General features: G+C 35.2%; 1 protein-coding gene across 3 annotated transcripts in view; it reads right to left on the bottom strand.

The window, feature by feature from the left end:
- LOC128982079 (DNA helicase MCM8-like) overlaps positions 1 to 15,349 on the bottom strand; it is a 149,778-nt gene that overhangs the window by 59,193 nt on the left and 75,236 nt on the right. For all 3 annotated transcript variants that reach the window (XM_054401122.1, XM_054401129.1, XM_054401135.1), the window contains 2 exons: positions 5,277 to 5,429; positions 2,562 to 2,778 (listed from right to left, as the gene is read on the bottom strand). In XM_054401122.1, the coding sequence (XP_054257097.1) occupies positions 2,562 to 2,778; positions 5,277 to 5,429 (370 nt within the window). The remainder of the gene's footprint in view (positions 1 to 2,561; positions 2,779 to 5,276; positions 5,430 to 15,349) is intronic.

Genomic DNA, 15,349 nt, shown 5'->3' with positions numbered 1-15,349 from the left:
AAAAATAAAAAAATAAATTAAAAATCTTGAAGCCACCTCTGGACCACTTGAAATGGATTTACCCGGTGATCTTAGGTCCCTCGTTGTCTTGTTGATTCTGCAGTCCATCCAGACTACGGTCTCCACTCTGTAGACGGAATTCAAAGCGACACCGGTTCGGGTTAACGAGTGATGTTTGTCCTCGATTACTGGTCAATAGATATTGTCGTAGTTCGATCGGCACATAGTCTAAATTAATTTCTTGGTACTATATACAGTAAAGTAGAAACTCAATTGTTTGACACTTTGTGGAGTTAAGGGGTGTCAAACTATTGAAATGTCGAACTATAGGGAGTAAATGGAGTTTAATATACAGGAAAGGAAAAACACAAGTTTTAGGCCAACCACCCAAATTTATTAAATACTAAAAAGCTTAACAATTTCACTGTTCTTTAGGGGTGGGTGAGTACTCAACCTTCGAGTAATTACTCAAGTTTTTTTAAATACTCGACCTCGAGTCGAGTAGTAATTACTACTCGAAAATTTCGAGTCGAGTAGTTATAAATAGTGCCAATGCACGATTTTCTACATCCATATTTAATAAATTATATTTTGTTTTGAATTTGAGACGCAGGCCCCGTAACGTATTGAGATTGGGCACGGGTCGTTGCACACGCGCCTTGGCACACCTACAATCATTTTAACGACACGTCAGTAGAAACAGTTACTCAGTCTCGTAGAACATACGACACCAGCCGAAGTTACTCGTCATAGCTCGGTAAGTGGTACATGGGAGGGTGTTACAACACACGGAGTCGAAAAATGTACGTGTCTTCACCAAGCAAGCTGTCCTCCGACTACTATATAACACACCCTGAACTTACACGTGGTTCCTCCGTATGAGCTCTCCCATTGGCTGCCAAATGCATCCTCATCTCCCAAAGACTCCCCACGACTTATTTACATCACCGCATTAGCGCCAGGCCCGTAAGCAGGTCCCAACAGGAAAATTTGTACTGTATGTACTCTTCAATTCAATTCAGTTAGTTTATTCACGGCAGAAGCCATTGTGCAATAATACCATTACATACCGGAGATAACAAGCAATAATAAATACTAAATAATACAGGGAGCGGCAGAAATATCTGACGGTTTTCAAGCGAGTACAGTCCGGCAGCCGAGTGGAGGAGGGTGGTGGGAAGCGGCTCATTCTCAAGGCCAAGTGACCTCATTTTAGTCGCCATGGAGCAGTGGACCGGTATACATCGCGCGTTTGTCGTTGAGGCGTATTTTAAAAATGGTGATTCTGTTGTTGATATGCAACGTAAGTTTCGAAGGCATTTTAATGTGGCTCGTGGGGAACCTATCCCATCCCAAAACACCATCAAATTGTGGGTGGATACCTTTAGAACCACAGGATCAACTGCGAAACGTAGGCCTACAGGCCGTTCAAGGTCAGTGAGGACGCCGGAGAACGTGGAGCGAGTGCGACAAGCTGTGCTAACGAGCCCGCATCGCCCGGCGCGTAGACAAGCTGCTGCTCTTGGCATGTCTGAGCGCTCTATTCGACGAATTTTGCACTCAGACCTTCACTTTCACCCATATAAAATAGCAATCGTCCAAAAACTGCAGCAAAATTCGTCGAATAGAGCGCTCAGACATGCCAAGAGCAGCAGCTTGTCTACGCGCCGGGTGATGCGGGCTCGTTAGCATAGCTTGTCGTACTCGCTCCACGTTCTCCGGCGTCCTCACTGACCTTGGACGGCCTGTAGGCCTACGTTTCGCAGTTGATCCTGTGGTTCTAAAGGTATCCACCCACAATTTAATGGTGTTTCGGGATGGGATAGGTTCCCCACGAGCCACATTAAAATGCCTACGAAACTTACGTTGCATATCAACAACAGAATCACCATTTTTAAAATACGCCTCAACGACAAACGTGCGATGTATACCGGTCCACTGCTCCATGGCGACTAAAATGGGGTCACTTGGCCTTGAGAATGAGCCGCTTCCCACCACCCTCCTCCACTCGGCTGCCGGACTGTACTCGCTTGAAAACCGTCAGATATTTCTGCCGCTCCCTGTACAATAGGTGAACACAAGATGCACAAGAATAGTAATACTACTAAATAGAACGTACAAAAATAAGTAACAGGTGGACTCTGAACAAAAGAAGCTAGCATTACAAGAAGATATGCAAGAGGATATACAGGTAACAAGCAAAAGGCGTATTAATAATACTGAAAGAGAAGCAATATGCATACAAATCATAATAGCAAGACATGTAATAATATTAATAAACAGTGTCATACAATAGTGAGTAAAAATCAGATTTTGAACAAAAAAAAAAGAAAAGAAAGATGCTAGCATTGCAAGAAAAAGTCATGATAAAAAAAGTCATGAAAAGTCATGAGTGTTCTCTTACCTGCAGTTTGTCACGTAGGCCAAGTATTTGAATCTATTTATTTTTATATTAAATATTATGAAATTACCCGTCACAGAATCTGCAACTTGTCAAGGCCTTGGTCACGCACTACAAGGATGCGAGAGGCTGAATGATGATGGTTGGGTTGTAATCTTACCTCTTGGAGCTACAGAAGCACAAGCTTGTAGCATCTGGGACTTGCCAAGGCCTGGGTCGCCCACTACGAGGATATGAGAGTCTGAGCGACCGTGGTTGGTTTGTGATCCTCCCAGCAGTCCAAGTAGAAGCCCTGCCTTGACCATTTCATGGCCATAAATGGATGGACATAGAGAGTTCACTAGCAGTCTGAACAATGATGGCTCACCGTGTATTTCCTGTTTAAAAAGTAACTTTTTAAAATATTTTGTCACGATCATACTAATATTTTGAGATGTGCCATGTCAACTACTTTTTGTCAAACCTCTCCAACTCTATTTAACCTTGGGGATCCGCCACCACTAAAATGGGTTTTTTATTTTTTACAATTTTTCAAAAATTATTTTTTTTTTTATTATTTATACTTTTGACAATATTCCTGTTAATATTCATATGCATATCTGACCATATTTACTATTAATGCCTTGACCACAAAACAAAAATGATAAATTTCCCGATTTTTTAAAATTTTTTATCATCAATGTATTCTCTAATAAAGTATAAAATTATATTGTATTTTATAAAAGTGATTTTATCACATACATAAAAAACACTTAACATTTTAGTGTATGCTATAATGCACCTAAGCTATATGAAAATAATATGTAACCAGCTGTTCACGGACTTTGGACACGATTTACCAAAAGTCGTGTTTTTTATAACATTTTGTTAAATAAATTAAAAAGTATTTGAGCTAGCCTATTTAACCCCAGGACTGCCCTGACCTGATATATGCTAAAATGCTCAGTGCTCATAGTTACTATAATCCGACCATAATTACTATTAATACAATGACCACAAACAAAATGATAATTTTCAAGATTTTTAGTATTATTTAGAAAAACATCTATATATTCTCTAATAAATTATGGAATGATTTTTATTCATGTTTATTCAAGTCGTGTTTTTGAACAAGTGTTACTGTGTAAAATTGCTGTAATTTTTGTAACTATTGTGTTACCATGGTTATTATCAAGGCCCCACTAGAAAAACAAGGCCATGCTGCAGGATTCATGACGGCACACTAGTGGATGGATTTCATTGATAAATTCATTGCCATCACCACTCCCATATGTTTTAGGTAAATAAACAAGCTGGCCGTTTGTAAGATTTTAATGGTAAGATTTTAGTACAACTATCCACCGTTGCGCTGCCCCTGCTGCAGCATGGCCTGTTTTTTCTAGTGGGGCCTTGTTATTATACCATTAAAGCACTAGGTTGTAAGGAACGTGAAAATGTTTACTTTTTTCATATATATTAATAAATAAAAAAGTTATTTAAGCTTTTCCCCCCCTCACTCCAAAATTTATATATGTATATATATATATACTAGACAATCAAGTTTAACAATTTCCCAATTCCTAGTCACCCAACCTGTATAAACAGCCTCAGTATCAAAGGTCAACCCCAACGTTATCTCTGAAGTTAGTTCCGTGTTAGCCACTGAAGAAGACACATGGGGTACCCCACTACACTACAAGTTCAGTATACAAATTAAATCAACCAAAAAGGTATTTATTATACTTTTACTTTCACTTTTTGGGCGGTTCCCATTATTCTATCCAACATTTGGTCCTTCGAACCCTGATAATCAATCCAGTACCTAATTGGCTAGGGCCATCCCCATCAAACTTTTGGCACCAGAGAGGAAGGCAATATATCAGCGGTGTGGAGAGGACGAGGCAAGAAGCAAGGAGCGTGCCCGCACCTACCGGCTCTAGCAGGAGAGCTGGGAACAGGAGAAACGAGGACGGTGGACCAGGATACTGATTCCGCATGTCCAACCTTGGGTAAATCGGCTGCAAGGCGTGGTGGATTTTTACCTCACCCAATTTCTGACAAGTCATGGATTTTTCCGGTCGTACCTGTTCAGGATGGGCAAAGCTGTGTTACCCGATTATATCTACTGCCCAGACACTCCCGACAACGTGGAACACACTTTTTTCAGCTTTCGGAGGGTGAGGACAATTGGACCTGTATCTGCGTGTCACATTTTGTCCAGGGTATTCTCCGCGCCAAGAAGATTGACCTTGATCAAGATGCAGTCTAGGGTATAAAATAACAGAATGCCAGAAACAGTGGGAGCACTAGGGCTTAGGTGTTGGCCTGACTTTCATGAAATGTGACAAACAATCCCAGGTCTGTGTCCAACAGAGTAGAGGGTTTTTTTAGTGAGTAGTCTGATATTCTCAGGAGTCTCACACTACAGGTCGGCCACCTGTGTGTGTAAATGCATTTTCCACCTCTCGCTAAAAAAAAATAAATAAATAAAACTACCTGTAAACCCAAGTATACCAACGTTTGAAAAGTATGCAGGAAAAAAGATAAACCTTATATTGTATGACTCAAATAGTCTATAGTTGGCTTAATTTATAATAATAGAATACTTATGGGTGACTAAAACTATGATTTTATATGTAAGGTACGACAAATGTATCTCTATAAAAAAAACTACAAATACTTTGAATCAATGGTGCCACACTCAATTTACATAAAAGCAAAAATGATCAGGGATTTTGGTTTTGCCAGAACCCAGGTAGTGTTAGTAGGTAGTTCGCGGGTAGTGATAGTATTACAATAAATCTAAAAGCCTTCTGTTGCTGAGGGGAAATTTCATCCCAAACTGCTAAACTACATTACTACAGTTTAGTTAAGTCAAGTAGTTGCAAATGCATACCTGTATGGCATAATAATCCTTGATGTTAAACTCAATACCAGACATTCGGCCACTGCCAGTGCTGGCCTTACTGCTGACTATAGACACTCCCAGGATATACAACACAAACATGCTTGCTGACTTGCTTTTCTTGCCTTCCTCGGTAGATCTCACCTGTAACAGATAAAAATGATAACTGCCAAAAACACCAACCGTTCAAATTAATTATTTTCAATTTATTTATTCATTGAGAAGTATACATAATACAGCATTTGAATAGTGTCAAAGATTGCAATTATTAAAATATAAAATACAGATTAAAAAATAAATTATAAATAAAAAAATAAATCTCCCATACATTGATAAAAATTGCCTTCTTAATGTATTCTTAATATTCTTGAGGGAGGTGGAAAATTTCTTCTTAAGAATAAATGACCATGTTTATTAAGACATTTTTTAGTTTTTTTTTAAACCTTTTTGGATCTTTTTCATTTCTAATTCCTCCAAGGATATGTTTTTTTTTTTTAACTTTTACCAGCAAATGATGGTTTTTTTCATAAAACTTTAGTCTGTGCCTATTTTTTCCCTCGTTTCATATTGGTGAACCGGTTGACCAGATACATCGGATGAGGTTTTATTAAAAAAAATTAAAATTGAATCAAAAATATATTGCCTACAAACAGTTAGTATGTTTAGCTGTGCTCTTTTGCCGAGACATCAGAATTTAGTCTGAGCATTACTCTCAATGATCTTTTTTGATGTTTTAATATTTTATCTAGATTGATTTGAGTTGTTGCTCCAAATATACAGATACCAAAGGAAATATGTGAATGAATATATGCAAAATAAATGTTTTTCAAAGTTTTGACATCACAGTACAGAGACATTTTTGAAAGGGCAACAATTCCAGAGTTGATTTTGAAAACTATTTTTTTTATACGCTCATTTCAGTTCAAATTCTGATATATTGTTAGATCCAAAAAGTTTGTGCTGGTCTTTTGCTCGATACGTTATGAGTCATACATTATTATTGGGTGATTAGCATTTTTAATTTGTGGTGTTTTGAATGTGATAAAATTTGTTTTTTTGTTATTTAATTTTAGGTTCTGGTACACCAGATAACTGCCCAAATTTCGAAGTTCTAGGAAAGCAGAGATGTCTGTTTGTTCCAGTGTAAGAGAGGAAATCAATAAATTAGCTTCATCAGCATACAGGCACAATTCACTTCTAGGTTTACATACTAGGGCACTGCTTAGTTCTTATGTCCTTTAAATAGCATAAAAATAGCAATTGCCCTAGAATAGACCCTCAAGGTACTCCATATTTTATTGTTTTGATTTCTGAGGCAGTTTGAATAGTTTTACTATTTTTTAATTGAGTAATTTCAACATATTGTGTTCTACTACTCGGATGGAAATTAAACCTTTGCAATGCATTTTTAGTTATTCCAAGAAATTTCAATTTATTCTACAATATTGGATGTTTTACACTATCAAAAGCTTTAGAGAAATCCACGAATATGCCAATTGTTGTTTCACCTCTATCAACCGATTCAATAACTGACTCTAAAAATGATACTGTAGCAGTGACAACCGACCTTCCAGCCCTAAAACCATGCTGGTAATCATCAAGTAAGTTAAACTTTTCAAGATAATCACTCAACTGATTGTAAAAATTTTTTTCATAAATTTTGGAAACAGTTGGAAGAAGAGAAATGGGCCTGTCGTTTATTACAACTGTCATGATAAGAATAAGAATAAGAATATCTTTATTGTCATTAAATACAAACAAAAGTACAATAGACAACGTCAAAATAAATACAAACTTTCTATGGATTAGGTGTGTTGAAAGAAAATAAGTTACAGCAGGAATTGAAAAGGGAAAAAAACAATGAACTATATATTAGGTATTTGGTATTCTAAAAATTCTTTTACTGAAATAAAACTTCTGTCAAGAAGCCAAACAGCCAATTTATTTTTAAATTTATTAAAGCTAAGCTCTTGAAACGATACAGGTAGCTTATTAAAGAGCTGTACTTGGAGGAATTTGTGGCTATTAGTTGATTTTGATAATCTTACTATCGGAATATCTAGGTGGTTACTTGTTCTAGTATTATAACTGTGAAATTCATTACGTTTTGGGAATGATGAAAGATTTTTCTTTAACAAATAACAAATTTTGAAAAATAAATACAGGGTGTTTTTTTAAGTGTGCCACCATTGGGATCTCAGTAACTAATGATTTTACAGCAAACTTTAAATGGGGAACATTCCCTTGTTTTTAAAGAGGTTCAAAAATAATTAAATGAAATTTTTGTAAATGGCCGCCATTTTCCAATATGGCAGTCAACTTTGAAATTTCTTGTGGAACACCCTATATTTTATCATGTTTTCGGATAGAACATGCAATTTAAAAACTTTTTTATTCTTGAAATTTTTCCGATAAACCCACTCGTTTAGGAGTTACAGCCTATGGAAAAATGACTTCTGTTGTACATTTTACATCATGTAGCTCCTAAACAAGTAGGTTTATAGCGAAAATGCGAAGAGTAAATAAGTCAAATAGTCTTAATATTGCATCCACATTCCATAAAGACCATAAAATACACAGTTTTCCACCTTTCAAGTTTGCTACCATTTTGGAAAATGGCCGCCATTTTTGAAATAATAGAATTAATATTTTTAACGAATTTTATGATCTTTTTGGAATGTGGATGCAATTGTAAGACTTATTTACTCTTCGCATTTTCGCTATTAACCTACTTGTTTAGGAGCTACGTGACACGACCGCCTTTAACTCTAGGCCGCGGCCTTCGAAGTGGCAACGTCGCAAGTGGTGTTGTAACATCTGTTTTGTTTGGAAGCAGCTAATGGTATTTGTGTATTTACGAAAGATTGGTTACTGGACTATGACAATATTGACTCCGCTTAAAATGTACAGATATAGAATTTTAATTCGTATTGTTTCGGTTTTCAATTCTGTATGTTTTATTTTCAATATTTTAATAAATTTATGTTCATAAATTTAAATTTAAATCAATAAAGTGCGAATTAATGAGCTGATGTCACCTCTCTGCCATGTTATCTTATGGGCCGTTTGTCACTAAACAACACCACTTGCGACGTTGCCAATTCTACTAGGCCGCGGCCTGTAGTTAGAGGTGGCCGTGTACGTGATGTAAAACGTACAAGGGAAGTAATTTTTTCATAGACTGTAACTCCTAAACAAGTGGGTTTATCGAAAAAATGTCAATAATAAAATGTTTTTAAATTGCATGTTCTATCAAAAATATATGGGATATTCCATAAGAAATATCAAAGTTGACCGCCATATTGGAAAATGGCGGCCATTTACAAAAATTTCATTTAATTATTTTTGAACCTCTTTAAAAACAAGGAAATGTTCCCCTTTTAAAGTTTGCTGTAAAATCATTAGTTACTGAGATCCCAATGGTGGCACACTTAAAAAAACACCCTGTATACACGGTACAGTCATTATTCTGTGTTTGCTAAAAAAAGGTTTGCTGGTCGTTCTGTGTGGTATTTCAAAAATTATTCTCAGTGCTTTTTTCTGCCATGAGAAAACCTTTCTGGCTCCAGCGCTATTACCCCACAGAATGTTTCCATACAGAAGATGAGAGTGGAAGAAACTATAATAAGCAGTAATGAGCATACTATCCGAGACGCAACTCTTAAGTCTTCTCAACAAAAAGCAGACTCGGGAGATCTTAGACACAACATGCGTAGTGTGGCGTTGCCAGGTAAGCTTTGCATCCAAATGTATGCCTAAAAGTTTCACTGTTGACGGAATATTTGAACCTTCTAAGTGTTTTAGCGAAAAGCAAATCCGCTCAGTTTTATCATGATTTAAGGTAAGAGAGTTTGCATTAAACCAATTAGAAGATAAAGTAATTGCGTTGTTGACTGTGGCTTCAGACTCAGTAAAACTACAACTTGAGGAAAAGAAAGTGGTATCATCGGCATATAAGAGTGATCGGCAAGATAGGTTACTAGGTAAGACGTTAATCATTAACAGAAACAGAATAGGCCCTAACACTGACCCTTGAGGGACTCCCGCTAGAATTTCCTCAAACTCAGATGAGTCCTGCCCAACAACCACTGGTTGGAATCTGCCACATAGATAAGTATTGAAGAAATTTAGCTCATTTTTTGGACTTCATAAAATTTTAATTTATGCAAAATAATTTGGTGTGACGTACTATCGAAAGCTTTACTGAGATCCATTAAAGCTACGTTATGATATTTGTTGTCTTCAAAAGATTTCAATACCTCAGAAATCAATTTGTCAACTGCCTTTATTGTTGAAAAACCAGGTCTGAAACCGAATTGAGCTGGGCTCAGAATTTCGTGCTTATCAAGATGACTGTAGAGTTGAGATTTCACATGATGTTCAATTACCTTTGAAAAGATTGGAATTATAGAAATTGGTCAAAAATTATCAATAACTGTTCTGTCTCCCTTTTTATGAATTGGGTGTGTTTTGGAAAATTTTAGGCTATGGGTACCTGAAAAAATAGACAAGTTTATGAGATAGACTAATGGTTCTAAAATGAAAGGGATGATTTCCTTTACGACATTATTTGACAAACCAAATATATCTTCGGATTGGGAGGTTTTTAATAATCTTACTATTGATAGCAATGGCCGGTTATCTATTGGCTGAAGGTGGAACTCTTTGGTCACCGGCTTTACTTTTTGAAGAAAGTTGACAAAGTCACTATTGCAATTGGATGAATTAACTTTTTCGGCCACCCTTCTACCGATCTTAATAAAGTGATCATTAAACTCTTGAGCTGAAATTGGGGACTCGAGCTTCTGTGTTTTGTTAATGTTGGATTCCAATTTTATGAGCCGCCAAGCGGCAGCACATTTATTTGGCGCATTACTGACAAAACTGTTGTTGTATTTGATTTTAGCCTTAATGATAGCTGACCTGTATTGTTTCTTAAAATTAAGATACAATGCTTTCAACTTATTGTTTCTATACTTGGGTATTTTTAACAAGTCATTTAATAAAATTACAATGTTTCTCTGTTCTTTCAGACTGCTATCAAACCACGGCTTTGAGACTCTTTGACTTACCGGTACACATTTTTTTGTTATTCTAGGGCAATAAAAATTATACAATAAAAGGAGTTTATCCAGAAATAATTTAAACGCTAGGTTGACATCAGGAGTACAAAACAATTCATCCCATTCAGTATTGGCCAAAGAGCTTGCAAACAAATTGATATGTTTTAGATTTCTATAGGAAATTTCATCTAACTTGCATTTTAGGGGATTTTGTAATATTAATTCAAACCAAATAGGCCTAATTGAGTGATCGGAAATAGTGTAGGGCCAAATTCCTTGCTTAAATTAAGATTTATGACAATTAGTGGATATGTTATCCAGACATGATATAAGTTTATTATCATTATTAATTTTTCATTATACTTGCAACAGAGCCAGTTGTGGCTCTATAAAATGAGCCCGTGAAGGCTATAAAATGGTGCAGTTTTTGACACATTTTGCTACCTTCTTATATACAAGGTGTAGAAAAATTCAATAGCCCAATTTTTAAAAATTTTATTTTTATCAAAGACTTTAATTTTAATATTTGGAACTATTTACAATGGAGTTTTTATTATTGATCCCCCAACATTTTCAATGATTCATATTCCAAATTTAATGAAGAAAAAAAATGACACCATCTACTCAAATCCGACTGCAGGTAATTGAGAAATTGCTGTATTGTGTTTAAAACATGGTTGTTTTAGAAAAAAGTTTAAAAAATTCTTTGTGCATCCAATTTTTTGACTTGGAACCTCATATATACATCATCACACTTAATTTACTTTTTTTTTACTTACACAAAAAAAAATTGTACTGATGACCAGCCACCCTGTATATTATATGTTTGTTTGTGTCCGTTAGTGCGATAATTCAAGCAATAATTATCTGTTTTTGATGAAATTTGGTACAAACGTTTAAACCTATGTTTATTCCAACGAGTTCGGGAACCAGCATGATCGGACTATAGGAACAGGGTTTTATGAGGTAAATTTTGTTTTTCCAATTTTTGGCTCTAAAAACATAAAACTTCACAATGTTTTTAAGCCATTTTGTAGAGCTTAAAACAAGAAATAATTTTGTCCATTGAACCATTGTTGTATGCCTAACAGTTACGGAGATAGTAAAAAAAAATTAAATTTCAAATTCCCATGTTATTCTTATAGAGAATAAATAAACTGTTGTGTTTTCTTGTTTCTGGATATATTTTAATCAAATTTGGATTTTTTTTTTTTATTTATACTAAGCTATCAACATTCCAATAAAAAAACATACCTCATACCTTCCCTGTAGAAGCTAAACCAAGTACTAATTGAAATTAATGTTATTTAAGAAGCAAATAAATCTGGCAATTTAAAGGGAATATTTTAGTAAAGAATTAGCCAGGTAAATGGAGTCCACAGGATTGCTGCGGTGGGGGTATTTATGTATGCTTGTGTTTTTACTTTTTCATCACTAATCTTTAATAAAATCAAACATTCATAATTAGTTGCAAATCTATGCAAAATAAGCTTTTCAACGACACATTAATTAACAAAATCAATCCAGTAGAACTGGAGATCTAGTTGTATAAAGTTTAATAAAAAATCTCCAAACTCAGTATTTTCTCACCACTATAAATTTGGAGGTTGTTTTGTTTTGCAAGTAACATTCAAATAGTGAGGGATAAACTAAAGTGGAAGGTAATATTCTGAAAGTGAATCATATTTCCTACGAATTACTACTATGCATTTCTTAAAAGTACTCAATAAAATGCAGCTAAAAGTTGCATTCAAATAAAAATACAAATTTTTAAACTCCCATATTCAATGTATTTCTTATGGAAAAGATGTTTTCTAAAATGACTTTCACCAAATGTCCGTCAGGACGATAACTCAAGCAAAAATGATCCAATTTTGATGAAATTTGGTATAAACGTATAAATCTACATTTATTCTAACAAGTTCGCAAACCAGCATGAACCAACTATGGGAACGGGAGATGACGGGGATTTTATAGGGTAAAAAATAGTTTTTCCCATTTTTTACCCCAAAAAATAAAATTTTGCAATTTCTTTGCAAAACATTTATAGAGCATAAAAAACCAAAAATTTAGTGCCTAAAAAATTGTTAAAAATTGTTGTTGTAAAAATTGTTGTAAAAATTGTTATGTGCCTAATGGGTTAAAGATAAAAGTTAAAAAATTAAATTTCAAAATTCCTATGTTCTCATGGAGAATAAGAAAACTGCTGTAGTTTGCTCGTTTATGAACAGTTTAATTTATCACAGTTTAAACAATTTTAAAACAGTTTCCTTAACAATATTTAAAATGTTTACAAAACTATTTAAATCCTTTGTGTAGTTCTTAAAAATATAAGTTTCAACAATTTTCAATTCAATTTTTAATTTAATTGATTATTTTAATAATAGTACCTGGGGACCGAGCTTTGCTCGGGGAAAATCATTCCCCCACTCTGCGATGCCAGCCTTTACTACTTCCTTCACAATTTCCTACGTCATTGACATGTTTCCATTCCTTCTCATAGCATTTCAGTATTTCAATTGCAGATACATAAATCTAACTGTTACAATTGGTTTCCAGTTTCCACCCTCCACACTGCTCGCATTTACTACTTCCTTCACCTCTTCCTACGTTGCGGACCTGTTTCCCTCCCTTCCCATTGCATTTTAAGATTGCAGATACCTTAATCTAATCCTCATAAACAGTTCCCACACTCCTGACAGCTCGCCTTGACTACTTCCTTCACCACTTCTCCTACGTCTCGGCACAGAAAACATACTACTATAACCCATAACGCCAACCGCATGGTAAAAAGCGTTAAGTACTTTGAGAGAGCTTTGCCTGTCAACTTGTAGGCAGCGCCACCAGCGTTGCTATGCACTCAGCATAATGCAAAATTTTTATTTCAGTATTAGTTTTGCCATAATACAATTCAATCAGATTGAGTCGACTCTAGATTAAGATTTTAAACCAAGTTGGCCACAATAAGAATGAAATATATTCGTCTTCTTTCGAGCTAGTGATATAGTAATACACTTTTTACCGTTCTATAGTTGAGATATAGTTACCAAAGTATGCGCTTGCATAAAGCTCATACGATTGACATACTGTTATATTTCCTAGCCTGTTGATATGATGAGTGGGTACTTTTGACTAATTTAAATTGTCATATGGTTTTGTTTTGTTGTTGTCATAATAGTTTTATATGAGTTGTTGAAAATAGAAGTGTGTTTTTTAAAAAGTCTAGTTTTTTCTAATTTTATCTTTATAGTTTTCATCAATTGAAGAAGGTAGGTGTGTAGTGTAAACAACATTTGGCGACCGTGACAGGACTTGTTTTTCACCTATCTCTATGATGGAAAATCTAAAGAAAAATAGAACAGTATATAGGGCTTATTTTTCTAAAACATTGAACAAACTAAACAGTTTAGTTGAAAATGAAACCACAGACAAAATTGAAATTCAAACCACTCTAAAGCTTTTGGAGATAAAGGTTGATGAACTCCAGGTTTTGAATTCTCAGATCTTTGATTTGTTATTGAATAATGATAATGTTTCTGAAGATGAGCTGTTAGCTGAAACAATCTTAGCTGGAGAATATTTAGCTTTGTTTGAAGCTGTAAAATTAAGAGTCCAGAATTTACTACAACAAAGTAACGATGTAGTTAGTGCTCATTCTGGATCTTGCTGTAACAATGCTAGTAAGAAGAAATTTAAGCTCCCTAAAATAGAGATCAAAAAGTTTGATGGAGATTTGATCAATTGGCTACCTTTTTGGAGTCAGTTTAGCAAAATTCATAGTGACTCAGACATTGATTCAGAGGATAAGTTTCAATATTTATTGCAATCCATAGTTACCGGATCAAGAGCTTTTGATGTAGTTCAGAGTTTTCCTCCGACTGGTGCAAACTATCCAAAAGCAATTGAATGTTTGAAAGCCAGATTTGGTAAAGATGACCTATTGGTAGAGGTTTATGTCAGGGAACTCTTGAAAATTGTTTTACAAAATGCTCTAGGAGGCAAGAACACAATGAACTTACAAAGTTTATATGACAAACTTGAGTCTCATATGCGTGCATTAGATACCTTGGGAGTTACAACAGATAAATGTTCCTCCATGTTATACCCGTTAGTTGAAAGTTGTATGCCTGAAGATCTCTTAAGGGCGTGGCATAGAAGCCCTTTGAAAGTAGGTACAGACCCTCAGGAAAGACTCAACAATTTAATGAAGTTTATGTTGTCTGAAGTTGAAGGGGAACAGAGAATCAGTCTAGCCATGGCAGGTTTTGGGATAAGTAGCTCGGGGAAGGAGAAATCTTTTAAAAGGTCATCTCAAACTCAACCAGGTAAGATAGACATACCAACAGCTTCATGCCTCATGTTCTCTGGTAAAACTCAAAACTCTTATACAAAGTGTGTCTTTTGTGATAAGAATCATAAGAGTAGTAACTGTTTTGCTGCTCAGAAATTGCCATTGTCTGATAAGGTGTCCACTTTAAAGGAAAAGAAATGCTGTTTCCTTTGCTTGCAGCCTGGTCACCGTATTAAGGATTGTAGAGCTCATTTGTCATGTTCTAATTGTAAAAGGAAACATTATCCTATAATGTGTCCTAGTATTCATTCCAAAGAAGTAGTGAATGAGTGTGTAAGCAAATGTGTTGATGAGGTATCTAAAGAAATGACAGTAGTGGAAGATACCGCTTCGGCCAATAAATCAAGTAGCAGAGTGAAAGTGTTTCTGCAAACAGTAAAGGCAAGATTAAGAACCCCAGGTAGTAATCAATTTGAGACTGTTCGCATTCTTTTTGATTCTGGTTCACAGCGTTCTTACATTTTAAAGGACTTGGCTGAAAAAATGAATTACGAAAGCTTAGGAGAAGAAACAATCATACACTCTCTTTTTGGTAATGTCAAATCTGGTGAAGTAATACATAACAGACATTGTGTGTTTCTAACCAGTCAAGATTACAGTTACAACTGCAACTTTGAGGTATTGAGTCAAACTACCATATGTGGGGAAAT

The sequence above is a fragment of the Macrosteles quadrilineatus genome, unplaced genomic scaffold (assembly GCF_028750875.1).
Source record: "Macrosteles quadrilineatus isolate MER2022 unplaced genomic scaffold, UCM_ALF_1.0 Scaffold_1__1_contigs__length_201487025, whole genome shotgun sequence".
NCBI classification, from domain to species: Eukaryota; Metazoa; Arthropoda; class Insecta; order Hemiptera; family Cicadellidae; genus Macrosteles; species Macrosteles quadrilineatus.
The sequence above is the reverse complement of the archived record's forward strand: the minus strand, read 5'-3'. Positions and strand labels throughout refer to the sequence as shown.